At 41.5% G+C, this 16117-nt stretch overlaps 1 protein-coding gene across 2 annotated transcripts in view; it reads right to left on the reverse strand.

Annotated features, from left to right (window-relative positions):
• Positions 1-2434: 2434 nt before the first annotated feature.
• ITGAV (integrin subunit alpha V) overlaps positions 2435-16117 on the reverse strand; it is an 87691-nt gene continuing 74008 nt past the window's right edge. For both annotated transcript variants that reach the window (XM_072810855.1, XM_072810854.1), the window contains exons 23-30: positions 15522-15602; positions 14917-15022; positions 14139-14297; positions 13224-13334; positions 7384-7497; positions 7172-7279; positions 6495-6617; positions 2435-6204 (exon numbers count right to left, since the gene is read on the reverse strand). In XM_072810855.1, coding sequence (XP_072666956.1) covers positions 6109-6204; positions 6495-6617; positions 7172-7279; positions 7384-7497; positions 13224-13334; positions 14139-14297; positions 14917-15022; positions 15522-15602 — 898 coding nt within the window. In that variant the 3' untranslated portion in view covers positions 2435-6108. The remainder of the gene's footprint in view (positions 6205-6494; positions 6618-7171; positions 7280-7383; positions 7498-13223; positions 13335-14138; positions 14298-14916; positions 15023-15521; positions 15603-16117) is intronic.

The following is a 16117-nucleotide window of genomic DNA, read 5'->3' on the forward strand; positions in this document are numbered from 1 at the left end:
GATTTAGGGTGAGAAGAGGAGACCATGTCTGCAGGCTGGGCCCACCACGTTCCCAGGCCTGCGGCTGAATCACGGCTGCTTGTCGTGCAGGCGCTTTCAGGCTCCCCTTGAGCGGCCAGGGCTGCCCGGTGGGAATGGTGTGAAATTAGTTACCACCGTGTCACCTCTGTCACCTGGGGATCACCCAGTACCTGTGAGCTGAGGAAAGGCTCCCGAGGTCCCTTGGTGCCAGTAATGTACCAGCACAGGTGGCAAGTGCTTGGCTTTGGTGTAAGCGGTAAAGGTTCAAGTCGAAGCCGATGCTGATGTCACCGTGAAGGAGGACGTTTGCTTATTCTTTAATAACCTCTTCCCTTTCATTTCCTCACTGACGTGTCCTGAGAAACTCAAAACCATCCACCTGCCTGCCAGCTAGGCGATGATATTCCTGAATTTTGAAGGCGTCTATGTCACCCGTCATCTCGAAAACAACTTCAACTGCACTGTTCAGAGATGAGAAAATTTATAAGCCACCAACCCTCCTGTCTCCCACGGGACATTTACCACAAGTACCTTCCACAAGATCAGGAACAATGTCTGTGACTCAGGCGGGACCCCGACTCTGAAGTTGGTACTAATACGTATCATTCAGCACCGTTGACGAAGAACCTTGTAGTAAGTAACGTTCTGAGCACGAAACTGGCTAAAGAGTAATCCCTCAAGATGCCATTTCCACACTCAGAAATGGCAGAGAAGAAAAAGAAAGAAATGGCAGAGAATATTGAGGTTGATTATTTTGAAATCAGTTAGTTTTTTTTTTCTTTTTTTTTAATATCATGAAGGTAAGTCACTGTGTAGAGTTTGTGTTCAAAATCTACACGCTCCTTTGCATAAACAGCCCCAATTTCCGAGTCACTTCTCGGAGCAGGGCTGGCACGGGATGGACCGGGCCGGGGTGCTGAGGGAACCTGGCCAGGGCCCCAGGCAACCGCATGGTTCCCGCTGGCCCCCAGTGGTGCTCAGGGGGTCCCCTGTTGCCACGGCTGCTGCTCAGGCCCCGCGGCCCCCCTACAAGGGCATGTCCCGGGCCAGGGGGACGGAAGTGAGCTTGGGACACTGGCCCCGGTCCCGGGGGTGGTGCAGACCCTGGCTCCAGAGGCCCTTGGGGGGGGGGGGCGAGTGTCCTGTCCAGGCTCCGCTGAGCCTCCAGAATGGCTCGGTTGCTGCATTTACAGCCCCCGGCCCCTTTCTGGTCTGCAGTCAGCCCCCCATTTCTCTCTCCTGCCTCCTTCTTTCCCGCCCAGACTGACCCATGGTTGAGGCTGTTCATCCCGTGACCCGCACCTGCTGCAGTGAATCCGGGGCCCCCGAGACTCACCGGCTCTTCCTTGTCTTCTGTGCACTTGGAACCCCCTCCCATGAGTGTGATGCCAGACTTTGCATGTTTTTGAGTCCTAAGGTTCCCACCGGAGTCCTTTACTCACTTCCAGTCTCTCCTGAAGTGCCCATCATTTTGCATCTTCCTAGAGTCGCCAACATAGTGGTCACGGTGACGTGAAGCTGCGTGTGCTACGGTGTGTGCGGGGCCCTACTGACTCCCCGTCAAGCTAGGAGTACGGTCGCCCGGTCTCCCCATGTGCGCCGACACCCACGTGCACTGTGCGTGGCCGTGGCCGCCCGTGGGAGCAAGGGGCTCCCACAGCAGGACCCGGCGTTACGGCCTGCTCTCCAGCCCGGGGCGGACACGGTGGCGGCCAGCACTTGCCCTCGGTGCGGCCTCCCCGCGGCCTCCTGGGTGACCCTCTGACCCCGGCCCGTGCCCCGGCGGCCACTAGCTGGACGCCCGCCCGGCTCCCCCACCTCCCACGGCCGGTTCCTCCGGGGCTCCTTGGAGTCTCGCTGCAGGACCAGGGTCAGAACAGGGTCGGGGGAGGCGTCCCTCCGGCCCACAGGGTGGCCCCTTCCCTTCGTCGTTCCCACCGGGCGGTGGGCCCGTCATTCCAGGACACCAGGGCCCCTGGGCCCGCGCCCTCCAGCGACACCAAGCAACTCCGGGCGAGAGGGCGCTGCCCTCGTAGTAAGGCTCACATCCCCTCCAGTTTCTGCCAGCTTTGGGTGACCTCAGTGTTTCCAAAAAGGCTTTCTGTGCCCCCTTATTTTGTTCATCGCTCGCCACTGTCACCTGATAAAAGCTGCCCTGCCATTATCGGAACTGGAAACCCCTTTTAAATCTTAACAGGTCTAGGATTCTGGGATTTGTGACCGGTGTATTTTAACATTAGCTTCCTTTCGCTCTTTTTGTATTACTTTTTTTTCAAATAACTATCACTCGTATTTCAAGAACTCAGACATCCAGAGGTACCTCTTTGAGGGCATCCTCTGGGCGCATTACTGAGGGCTCGCGTGATTAAAAAGACGACGTCACGGGGGAAGATACAAGGTCCGCACACGAGAGTGGCACCATATGCTCAAGTTTATTGAACAGACACAAGCTACACAGTGGAAACGAAGCCGTACCGGTTTTCACTAACTCCAGTCAAGTCAGCAAATGACAAGTTTTAGAAGACACGCGCTTTAGGTCTCACCCAATGTGGGTGATCATAAGAGAAGCTAAACAAAGAAAACCACTTTCTATGTTATTAGGCAGCAAGTTAATTCCATATATATATATAGCTTCCAGGCCACTTCAAGATATTTCAAAAGTGTTTCAAAACTAGTAGGTTATAGTTCATGCCCTGGAATAAAGCGTAGAACGCACCTCTTAGGGGTAAGTAACTTCATTCGTTCATCCATAGCAGAATCACTCCTTCCTACGAACCAAAATTTTAATGAATCTGTTTAGTTTAGGTTTACTACGTTAACAGCGACTCTGAAAATGCACGAGGTTTGGTTATATTGTTATATTGCACTTGAGAACAATGACAACAGAAATCAAGGACTTGACGCCTCCCCCAAGAAGTTCATTACAAATCAGAAATCGCAATGAAATACAAGCGTAGAGGCCTGGGGTGTGTTGTTCAAGCTAGCTGACCGACAAGGTAAAAGGGCTGGTCTCCAAAACACTGAGCATTAGGTTATTTATTTATTTATTTATTTATTTATTTATTTTTGCCTTTTTTGAGCCTATAATCAATTTTTGAATTTCACATTTGTTGTTGACCAAACTAACCGCACATACAAACCACCCAAGGGTACAGACAGAGTGACATTAAGATCGGCGAAGGTCGTACCCGGGTTTCAAGAAGGCCTTCCTCTTCTCCGAGGTTGGCACGCGACACCGGACCGTCTATCACCTCGGAGGTCGCCTTATAAAAAGTAGCTGATCTCTTATATGCTCTACTTTTGCCACTTAACTCTCCCTCGGGGCCATCACTAACCGTCACAAACCTTCCGTGGCCCTCTTAGGAAGCCGGTAGAAGGGCAGTCTCTTCTACAAATGCTTACATTTTCACTTTATATGAAGTATTGGTGAAAATTCGCTACGAAGCAGTAGTTCCAGAACACAGGTAAGACTGTGGGACGCAAGTTTTAACTGTTTTACACTTTGGAATTATGAAGACCTATATGACGATTATAATAATGATTCATTACAAGAGAAAGATAAAGGGGCAAAGAGGGAAAGAGTATCCCTCTCTCAAGCTATCAATTCTGGAATAAATGCCTACGTGAGAAATTGACAAGAGTATCAATATTTCTTACCAATATTACATGCTTTAAATACTGTTTTTTAAGACTCATCAGGTTATTCAAATTTTACTCAAAATGCATTTTAAATCTCAATGAATCACAAACACAGTAGTATTTAAAAATGTTAAAAATGTTTGAAAATTGTAAGTTTTCATAGAACTGTTGCTTGACGTTTTTAACCAAATACGTTCACATGCTGCTTTGGGGTAAAAATAATCCCAACATTTTTTCCCAAACATTTTCCTCGAAGTGTAAGCTTCCAAATCATACTTCTACCATAGTTCCGTAGAGATACACGTTTTCATTTTTTAAAAGAAAATACTATTGCTCAAAACTACATTTCATAAAAGGGAACTTAAAACATCATGCTTCCAACACCAATATCCTTCAGTCTCCCACACATGATTATACCTTGAGCTACAGGCCACAGGAGGAACAGACCGTGCAAAAGCAAACTAACATTTCTTGTGAAGAGTGGATTTCTATCCAACATCTACTTTCAGGGATGACTACCATTCAGTGGGGAAACAGGTATAAAGTGAAAGTCGTCAACTTAGTGACTGTTTGGTGAAGATCCTAGGATAAAAATATTTTTTCTTAAAAAACTTTAGACTTACTGGTAATAAAAATAGTTATTGCATATGACTAAGATCTTTTGAGCTACTAGCAAAACCTATGCTACAAAATCTATTAATTTTGAAATTCATCTAAGCTGAATACAGGGTCTTGTCACGTTCTAACGTATATAACTCACGTTCCTCTGTTTTACAAATATATTCTAGCTTAGCCCCTTGTGTGAGGAATTCGAACACAAGACATGGCACGATAAATTTCAATTATTTTTAAATCATAGAAAAATATTCAATTATTTAAGGGAAATATTTATCCTTGCCTAATGAGGACAGCAGTTAAAAACCTATTAAACTCTCAATTTCTAAAGCACAACATGATGTAATTGCACAAAAATAGGTATAATTAATAGTCGTTCCCAGACCTTGAGGAACTGTGACTAAATCACATTATTCCTCTAGAAGAATCATCACCCTCCAGGCAGATAAAATTACAATGTGCTACCTGTGCAGCTGTTATATAAAAATTCTATAAAAAAAATAAAAAAAAAAAAAAAAAAAAAAAAAAATAAAAATTCTAAAAAAGTAATTTATGTTAATAAAACTATAAAAGTTTTAAAAGGCTCCCAATAACTTGTATTGCTTATAAAAGTCACTACTCTACGTTATTTTGGTAGCTGAGACTGGTTTTACAGATGATACCCTTGCTAAGCTAAGGTAATGTCCGTGTGAGCATCATGCTATTATTGCCGGAAGCAAACCAGCAAGCTACTTTAAGAATTTCAATTCCACGCATTTCTCATGGGGTTGGAGGTCGGGTGCAGGTTCCTGCACATTATAAAGATTCTTCATTGATCTTAACCCATTCTCAGTAAAGTTTTAGAGATAATAAGGAAGATTACATATATAGGAAGAAAATAAATTAATCTAGACTCAAAATTCTTGCTCTAAGAGCGTACGATTAATAAGCAAGTCTATCAAAGAACTACAGTCTTTTAACTTAAATGATATATATATATATATTTTTTTTTTTTGTATTGCAGATAGCCAGACTAATACAATGGAATTTCTGTACTTCAGAAATGATTTCCAAACGCATATGGCTTTAAGCATGATGATGAGTAGCGGAAATTAAAACTATTACACAAAAGAGGCATTTTTGATCATAGAATTTTTAGTATAGGTTGGCTTAAAGGATTTGAAATAGAACCTAAACGTATACAAACTGAAATGTAAGGAAATGGAGTGGATTAAACAAAAATAAAAACACAATAGCATGTACCCAACTTTCATATTAAAATACTATACCTTTGCTATTACAGGAAAGAACCTGGATGGATCATGCTTTTTTTTTTTTTTAAAGTTCTACGACACAGGTAATATTAAAATCCAAGTTCATGCAGTTATAAAGTTAGTAGCTTAAAAACTCAACTGTAGTGTAATGTGTATTAACAGTAAGCTCCTGTACAAAAGATGTGGCTCCTAAGGTCCAAATATGGATTGCCTTAAAACCACAAAAGCAACAACACACAAAATCACACAAAATCAGAAATAATCATCGTAGGAGGTCCTATCTTATAGAAAGTGGTAACTCAGGTGCTCCTTGTCTTATGTACATTGAAGAACGACTATTGCTTAAAATTTCATTATTTAAATACCTAAAAACGCAAGTCAGTGGTGTGTATTACACGTACGTTTGAACTTAGTAATGACAAAAAAGTTGACACCCATTGCCCTTGTTGTGTGGTTAACACCAACGGGCACCGTCAGCAGTACAGTCTTGGAATTTTTATTCCTCGCAAAGGAAACTGAAACCTATGATGAAGTCGGAAACTCTGACGGGTCAGAGCGTAGCATGACTTAAAAATGACCGTTAAGTTTCTGAGTTTCCTTCGCCATTTTCATGAGGTTGAAGCTGTTCCCTTTCTTGCTCTTCCTGCGGTGGCCGGACACGTTTAAAAAAGCCCATCTGAAAAAAAATAAAATATAAAAAATAAAAAATAAAAAAGCCCATCTGTCAGTCGAAGAAAAACCAACATTACTGAAGCAGATTACAAGCACCGAGGGCCTGTCCGACCACCGGGGGAACGTCAGTGCACCGTGTGCAACTCTTCTCCTTCAGATACGTGATGCTCATCACGCACTATTAAAACCGCGCCCTCCCCTCCTTCCCTTCTTTTCTGTTCCTCCTCCCTTCCCGTCCTCCCTCGCCCTCTTCCTCGGCTTCACCTTCCCCTGCCTCCCAAGCCCGCCACTTACCCTGTGCATCACAAACACCAGGACAGCCAGCAACAGCAATCCCGCCAGCACCGCTAAAATGATCACCCACACGGGCACGGGCATGGGTGCGGGCTGGATGCCCCAGGTGACGTTAGTGGTAACCTGGTGGGGGGAGGTTCTGAGTTTTAAAAGCAGGTCGCTGACTTACCCGGCAAATGTCTGAATGCCCATTACATTTTGTTTTAACGGTATTCACGTTTTCTTTTCTTACATGTGGTCATTTGTGACGATACACTTGGTACCGACAGCATGCAGCTGCCCAACGGCAGGTGAACGTCAAGGTACCTCTGAGGTGATTTTTAGATAATCAAATCCAACTGCGATGTGTCTGTCCCATTTTTTAATCCTCAAATTATAGATCTTTAAAATCTTTAGCCTTCACCTATTATAGCTCATTTCCAACTTTCTAAACTTTGCGAAGAAAAATTCCCCAAGCTCCCTCCCCTGGAATCTCTTCCATAGGGATGCTAAAGCAAAGGTCTACCTTTCCTAATTGTAGGGCGAGGGAGTAAAATGATATTAAACTAGGTTATAGGCCTGGTAGGTACTAAATTATCAAAATAGTTAAGGTGTCATTATTTAAAGTAAATTTTTAAAAAATATCTACGGCATGGTACTGGGTGTATTTATTCCATTTCCCCAAATCGGTGACTTACTAATGTGGAGTTGAAGATATCCTCAATTGGAAGGTTCTTATAAGGAAATTCAATGACATTGAAAGAAGCAGATGACTTCAGAGAATATGAATGGTTCTGGTTTTCTTTCTGTATGGAAATAACAGTAAAACGATTTCCTAGATGTGAGGCCTTTTTCATGTCTTGGAGAAAATGGATAGACTGGCAAATGCTCTGTCCGTCTACCTACTTACGTTCATAAAGGTCTCCGTCCACAGCAGGGACTTCACATACAAGATGGCACTCTTTCCTCGGTCCAGCCGTCCAACCTGGCAGACGATCTTCAGGCACTCAGCAATGCCACAACCCTGCCGAAACAAGTTTTTTGCTTATAAGAAAAGATCTATCATCTCCTGAACGCAGGAAAATTAGGCATTTTAGTTGTTTTACGGGAAGGCTGAAGAGCTGATAGAGGTCCCTTTGCCTTCTAAGAATAATGAATAGGCTAACCATGGAATCTATGAACGCTTTCTGTGAAAAGCGGTTGCTTTTAGGGGCGTCTGGGTGGCTTAGTCGGTTAGAGCGCCTGATTCTTGATCTCAGGGTTGTGAGGTCAAGCCCCATGTTGGGCTCCAGGCTGGGCAAGGAGCCTACTTAAAAAAATAAAGTCAAAATAAAGGGGTTGGTTTTAACGTGATTTGTTAGATAAGGATAAGATCTATAATATTAAAAGATGTTATTTTTGTGGCCAGAAGTCAATTCTCTTGGAACATTCTAGGATTCTAGAAGTCAACATTCTTCTAGAGGTTGACATTCTCAGGTAAACCCAGAGCACGATGCTACAGTAGGACCGAAAAATCAGATCACAATATACCTGCGAAAAGGAAGAAGAACCAGGATGAATCTTGAATAGCCAATCCAGGTCAGACCTATAGAAATCGAGGGGCATGCTGATGGTCTTTGCTACACTCTGTGTTTTTATCAGTAACTTGAAGGCAGGCGGGTAAAGATAGGAGATAATAGCCACCTTGTATGTGTTGGTCAAACCGTATTAAACATGTCAGTGCTATCTAGTAAGTGGCACTTCCAGTCAATGACAAGGAATAGCCAAGCTTTCTTGACCTAAGGAAGGGCATCTGTGAACAGCCTGTGACGGAGATCATACTTAATGGTGAAAGGACAAAAGCTTTCCCCTAAGATCAGAAACAAGACAACAGTGCCCACTCATCACGCTATTTTTTTTTTTAAGATTTTATTTATTTACTCATGAGAGACAGAGAGAGAGAGAGGCAGAGACACAAGCAGAGGGAGAAGCAGGCTCCATGCAGGGAGCCCAACGTGGGACTCAATCCTGGGACCCCAGGATCACGCCCTGGGCCGAAGACAGGAGCTAAACTGCTGAGCCACCCAGGCTGCCCCACTCATCACACTTTAATTCAGATTGTTTAGAAGGTTCTAGGGAGTACAATTAAGCAAGGAAAAAGATAAATAAATAAAAAGTATCCCAGTTTGAAAGGAAGAACTAAAACTGTCTGTATTCACAGATGACAGGCTCTTATATACAGAAAACACTAAAGAATCCACAAGAATACTAGTAGAGCTAATAAGTACAGAAAAGGTACAGAATACAAGATTGATATATAAATAACTTGTGATTATTTAAATACATTTAAAGTTATACATATTATATTTAAAGCTATATATTACACATTTATATATATATAAAGTTACATATATTATTTTATACCAGTAATGAAGATTCTGATAATGAAATTAAGAAAACAATTCTATTTAAAAGAGCATCCCAAGTAAATACATAGAAGTAATTTAAAAAAAAAAGAAGTAATTTAAACAAGAAAGTGCAAGACCTGCATACACTTAAAAGTACAAAATATTTTTGAACAAAATCAAAGAAGACCTAAATAAATAGAAAGATATCTCATGTTCAAGAACTGAAAGACTTAATGTTTAGACAATACTCCTAAATTGTTACAGATCCAACAAAACTGCTACCAAAATTCCAACTACCTTTTCTGTAGAAATGATCAAGCTGACCCTAAAATTCGTATGGAATTGCAAAGAACCTCAAACACCTAAGATAATCTTGAAAAGGAAGAAAATATTGGAGGACTCCCACTTCTCAATTTAAAGACTTACTGCCAAGCTATAATAAAACAATTTGGTACTGGAACAAGGATACATGTATAGATCAATAGAAGAGTCAAAAGTATAAAATTTAGGAAACCAAAAAACTTAGGTGTAAATTTTCAGGATCTCAGGTTCGGCAATGGTTTCTTAACTGTGACAGCAAAAGTAGAAGCAACAAAAGAAAAAAAAAGACTTGACAATCTGAACTTCTTCAAGTTTGACAACTTTTTACTATCAAGAAAGTGAAAAGACAACTTACAGAATGAGAGAAAATATGTGCAATAACAGCTCTGAAAAGGGAAGTATCCAGAATATATAAGGAACTCCTTAGGAATTAACGACAAAGGCAAACAACCCAATTTAAAAATGGGGCCCTTGGGTGGCCCAGTTGGTTGAGTGACTGACTCTTGGTTTCAGCTCAGGTCATGATCTCAGGGTCATGGCATCAAACCCCCAGGTGGGCCGAGTGCTCAGTGTGCAGTCTGCTTAGGATTCTTTCCCTCTCTTTCTCCCTTTCCCACTTCTCCCTGCTTTCTCTTTCTCAAATAAATAAATAACATTTAAATAAACCAACAAAAAATAGGGCAGACCCAGTGGCTCAGCGGTTTAGTGCCGCCTTCAGCCCAGGGTGTGATCCTGGAGACCTGGGATTGAGTCCCATGTCAGGATCCCTGCATGGAGCCTGCTTCTCCCTCCCTCTCTCTCTCTCTCTCTCTGTATCTCTAGTAAATAAATAAAAAAATCTTTAAAATAAAATAAAATAAAATACTGGGCAGAGAATTTGAAGAGACATTTCTCAAAAGAAGCTATAACTCAGAAGATGCTCAACACCATTAGTTGAAAATACAAGTAAAGTTACGATGAGGCAGCACTTCACACTGACAAGGATGACCATAAAACAAAGAGAATTTTCTTTAAGGCGATAGCAAGTGACGGCGAACCTGGAGGAACTGAAAGACTCATCCAGGGCTGGCTGAGAATGTCGAAGGATGCAAACACTTTGGAAAAGTTTGGCAGTTCCTCAAAAGTTAAACAGAGTTCCCATATGACCCGGCAATTGCACTCCTAGGTTTGTTCCCAAGAGAACTGAAAACATGTCCACATAAAAACATGTACGTGAAGAGTCCCAGCGGCACTATTCAAAATAAACAGAAAGTAGAAACGATCTAAATGTTTGACAACCAATAAATAGGCAAACAAAATATCACATATCCATAGAATGGAATATTATTCAGCCATAAAAATGACTGAAGTACTACGACGTGCTATGACACGGTGATGCTGAAAAATCACCGCACAGAGTCAAAGAAGCCAAACACGAAAGCCATGCACGTATTGTATAACTTCATTACATGAAGTGTCCAGGACAGACAAATCCTTAGAGACAGAAAGCAGACTGGTGGTGGCCAGGGACTGGAGGCAGGGAAGGATGGGCAGCAACTGCATAACGGGTACAGTATTTCTTTTTAAAATAATATAAAAAATAGATAAAATAAAATAAAATAAAATAAAATAAAATTAAATTAAATTAAAATAAATAAATAAAATAAAATAATAAAATAAAATAAAATAAATAAAAAAATAAAATAAAATAAAATAAATAAAAGAAAAGAAATAAAATAAAATAAAATAAATAAAATAACAAAATAAAATAAATAAAATAAATAAATAAATAAATAAATAAAATAAAATAATAAAATAAAATAAAATAAATTAAAAAATAAAATAAAATAAAATAAAATAAATAATAAAATAAAATAAAATAAAATAAAATAAATAAAAAATAAAATAAAATAAAATAAATAAAATAAAATAAAATAAAATAAAATAAAATAAAATAAAAGTTTTGGAATCAGAATGGTGGTGGTTGCACAATGTTGTGAATATACTAAAAATCACTCAATCACACGCTTTAAAATGGTGAATTTTATATTATGTAAAAGTTTTATCTCAATTGTTCTTTAAATGTAGGTTCTGTAGGAGGATAGAGAAGAGGGTCAAAAGGGGGGCGAGGGCTAAAAGTAACTTCAATTTCACACGGGTGGGTTAGGGGAAGTCCTGTCATAATCTGCCATTTAAGGACACTGGCAGGAGATGGGGACATAAGCCACAGGGATATCCGGACAAACAGCATTTCACCTAAAGAGCACATTCCAGGCAGACAGACAGTTTTTGAGGCCTAGATGTAGAAGCACGTTTGGGAATGTCCATTCAATGAAAAGTAAGGTGGGCAAAACACGAGGAGCAGGGTAAGGAGAGGAAATGCAGCCAGTAAGCTGTAAGGGCCTAGATGCTGTAGGGCTTCGAGGCTTTGCATGCTCTGGTTTCCTGTGACGTAGACGGGAAGGCCCTGGAGCAACATGACCCGTTCTCTATCTGAAAGGATTACCGTGGCTCCTATGTGCCAAATAAACCAGTGGGCACAAAGGCAGGTATGGAACAAGCGAGAGAGGAAGGTGGCCTGGGTGAGGCTGTAGCAGTGCTACAGCTGCTGAGAAGGGGCCAGATTCAGGGTGTTCTGAAAGTGGAAATCGACAGAATTTGCTAATATAGAGGACGTGAAGTTTAAGGGAGAAAGAGGAGTCCAGCACAGTTACCAGGTTTGGGACAGAGAATGGGACTGGTTATTCGCTAAACTGGGGAACACTGCAGAAGGAGCAGGGCTGGGAAAACTCAGGGGTACCTTCTTGGGATTAAGGTTAAGACTCCTATTAAATATTTAAGAGGAGTTCCAGGAGGCAGCTGGATAATGGAGTCCAGAGCTCAATGCATAGGATCAGGTTGGAAATATAAATCAAAGCCATCTCCACAGAGGGAGTATTTACAGCCCGGAGAGTGGAAAATGTCCTCTAGTGCAGCAGCGTCTGATTACAGCTTCCTACAAGGATACGACTCACGAGTACGGAGCTAGCTCTGCTGCCCCAGGTAGCAGCCACCAGCCCCGGGTGGCTCCTGAACACTTGAATGTGTCCGGTGTCTCTAGTATTGGACAGCACAGATCCGGTGAAGGACTGTTCGTGGAGCAGCTAAGAAACCTGAGATGTGAGCCCGGCAACACTCTACAGAATTAAAGGTCTGCGAATGGAGATTAAGAAGTAGCCGGTCGTTGGAGGTGAAAAACCAAGAGAATAGTGTCTTTAAGAAAGAGAATGAGGGGTGTTCCACAGAGGAGGATGTGCTTAATCGTGCCTGACGTCCCTGGGGGTTGAGGTGGATGGAAACTAAGAAGCCCTATGGAATCTGGTGACGGGAATGTAACTGGTATTTGCTAATGAGCATAAACACAACGCCGGATTCTCCACCAGCTGTTGGGTTGCAGATCTGTTAAATTTCAAAAACTTATTTTTTTTTTAAAGATTTTATTTATTTATCTGTAAGAGACACACAGAGAGAGGTAGAGACACAGGCAGAAGGAAAAGCAGGCTCCATGCAGGGAGCCCCGATGTGGGACTCGATCCCAGGACTCCAGGATCACGCCCTGGGCCAAAGGCGGGCGCCCAACTGCTGAGCCACCCGGGCATCCCAAATTTCAAAAACTTAAATAAGCCGCTTGATAAAACTATAGTCCTTACACAGGCTGCCTCAACCAAGGTTGATCATAATGCTGATTATTCTTGTAATATATTTTTGTAGTGGCCTCCTGGGTTTATCTTGCAAGAGTGCACCAAGGCCTCCAGGATTAGGATGAGGTCAGTTAGAGTCCAGCCGGAGAATGAGTGGGAACATAAATATTTTTATCAGCAATCTATAAAGATAGACCATTTGAAGAAAATCTGGTGTTAATTTGACTAAGAGCAAGGAAAGTAAGAGGAGTGAAAAATAGTGTAAAAATATATGTAGCTCTCCCAGGCACAGCTGTTGTTATTTTTGAAATGTTCTCTGGCATCGGTTCTATAATCACATATTTTTAAATGTTGAAAGTGCTTGTTGTCGAGGTGGCGCTTACCAAAGTGTGAACGTCTCCTTCACGGAGGGTGAGATCCCGCTTGGTGATGACATGGTTCCGGTCACCTTGCCCAGCAACGGTGTCATTCTTTTCGGTTTGCGAATTTGAGATCTGGGGAACCGAGAAACGGGTGGGGAACGGTGACGGAAAACATCCTGCCTTGGCATTTTGGCATCGACTGCTATCTCTGATTAACACAGGGTGACTGAAAGCGTGTTGTGACAAATTCACCACTTAATTCATGGTGGAAAGTAAGCACAGAGAATAAAGATTCGAGTCCTTAATATGTGGAAAAGGGTCACGTCTGCCTAGCCATGACTTTCTCCCTCGCACAGCCAGAGAGGAATCTGATAAAACACAGGGAAACAGCCTGAAATCTCGCGGTGCACAGCTGTGACGAGTGTCAGTCAGGACTATACACTTTTTGTTCTGTTTTCTTAACTTTCCTTACCCCACATTGGGCAATAGCTTCTTATCCAAATACATGCGCTAGGATGGAGAGGACTTAGGTCCAAAAGTACAAAATTCCACAAAATGACATTTTTCTACGTCGCGGAAGTCAAAAGAGCCAGGTTAAGTAAAATGTTAGATCTTTAACCCGGAACAAAAATTTCAACAACCAAACACGCCTGACACAACGTCGTAGGTGGATAAGCCACAATGCAACAGAACCAACGTCAAACCGGGTCACCCCATAAATACATGCTTCAGTAGGACTTTGCGGGGTGAAGAATTAATCCTCAGTCGTCATACAAACAAACGATTTAATCCTTAGTGTAGTGGGTTAGGAAGTAAAATAATTTCGTAGAGTGGATTTGTATCTTAATTGTTTTAACTTCATGCATTTCTCTCATAGATTTAGAAAGAAAAGAAAGAAATATCATCATAATAAAGAGTTGCTGTGGAGCACCTCACCTTAATTCTCAAAGGGTTGATCTCCATATCCGAAGTGCAGTTCATTGGCCCATCAATATCATATTGAAGGATGTATAACAAAGTGTTATTGTTATATTTGTAAGGCCACTGAAGATTTAGCATTGCCTTGCTGAATGAACTTGGGCCGTTGTTTCTCAGCTAGGGGGGAAAAGAAAATGTAAATACTCTGAGCAAAAATCTATTCCATAATCCTCCTCCTACATCAACGTTAGGAATCACCAGCAAGAGGATGTGAGTAACGGCAGTTTCCATAGTTACTCTGACATTACAACATGATCATTACTAGGCAAAGGAGCTCAAACTCAACATCTGTCTCTAGTGTAGGGCCATACATGTGTCAGGATGAAAATGTGAACAGGAGGGAAATATGAAAAGTTTTCAGTGAAAGATGGCAGAGGCAGAAAATTGGGAAGATCTGCTACAGGCACGTTCCATTTTCAGTCAGAACTGCAAAATGTCCCTAGGAAAATACTCAACGATGGCCTATTGCTTTTATGCAAGTAGAACTCAGTGGTTTTAAGGCAACAATTCGTATAAAGTGCATTCTTTAACCACTTGAAGCTACTCGTCAAAAAAAAAAAAAAAAAAAAAAAGGAACTTTTGAATAGGGAAAAAATTCAAAGACATCTCTGATACGTCTCGAAACTATGCAGAGTTTTCATAATCATTGATCAGACTTGTTTTTTTATAAGTCGCCTTGCTGTTCTCCCCTTTAGAGGCTCTCTACCGTGCATCGGTTAAGCTAACAACTGCAAACCTCATAGATGTGCTGAACAACTGGCCCAACATCTTCTTCAGTCTCAGGGTTCTCCTTATGCTCCCAGTTTGGAATTGGAAGAAAGATATGATCAGGACTGGAGACTCTAAACAATGACCAAAGAAAATCGACCATGAATACCAAAATGATATGGTCAGTTCATTTTCAAAAGTACCTGTAACTAAATAAATAAAATCAAAACTATTAATATATATATATATATAATTTAAAAGAAAAAGAAAAAGCCACCTGTATACATGAATAGGCACATACACCTACACGCAAACTACTCTTTATTGAATCTCATGCCACAGTGAAGGGGTAAATGAATTTGCATAAGAAATCAACACACTTATTTTGTGCCTGCCGTTGCCACGTCTGGTTCATTTCCAGAGGGTTACCAAGTAAAGATCTGGGGGCTCTGGAATGCAGCTACGAGCTTCTTTCCACAGAAGCTATAGCCCTAGCAAAACTACCGTGAAACTCGAAGGGATACTCCCCAAAAACAAGTGACTGGGCCTAGTAGCTGCTTTTAAAAAGTAATTGCATTTTAAAGCAGTTTAAAACTCCCAAGAATGAGACACTCAAGTCATAATCATACTGACCCTCTTATCTCAACAGCAGCTAAGACAGCGAGGTCAACTTTGTAAGACACAACTGGGCTTACTTTGTCAAAGAGATTGGAGCTGAAAAAGAGAAATACATATTTAGGCCTGAACGGAGCATGCTCATCCTCATCATCAAAGACATACAGAGGCAAGTGCAGAGAAACTAAAAATGAACGAATTAAAAGCGACAAAGGAAAAACTTTCTGAAATAACTTTCATTAGCACTTCATTCCAAGAAGATGACCAAATTTTACTTCTTTACTTTTGTTTTACAAGCATGAAACTAACAAATTTTTCTTATGATAGAAATGCTGATTCTAAAAACAGTATAATGAAAAACATATTTTCTACAAGGATATTCATCACAGTTTGAAAAAAAAAAATTAGAGGCAGGGGCGCCTGGGTGGGTCGGTGGCTTAAGCGTCCGACTCGATTTCACCTCAGGTCATGATCTCATGGTCACGAGGTCAAGCCCCACGTTGGGCTCTGTGCTGAGCACGTTGTCTGCTTGACAGTCTCTCTCTCTTCCTCTCTCTCTGACCCCCTCCTGCTCATCTGCTCGCTCCCTCTCTCAAAATAAAGTCTTAAAAAAA

The sequence above is a fragment of the Canis lupus genome, chromosome 34 (genome assembly GCF_048164855.1).
Source record: "Canis lupus baileyi chromosome 34, mCanLup2.hap1, whole genome shotgun sequence".
Classification (NCBI taxonomy): domain Eukaryota; kingdom Metazoa; phylum Chordata; class Mammalia; order Carnivora; family Canidae; genus Canis; species Canis lupus.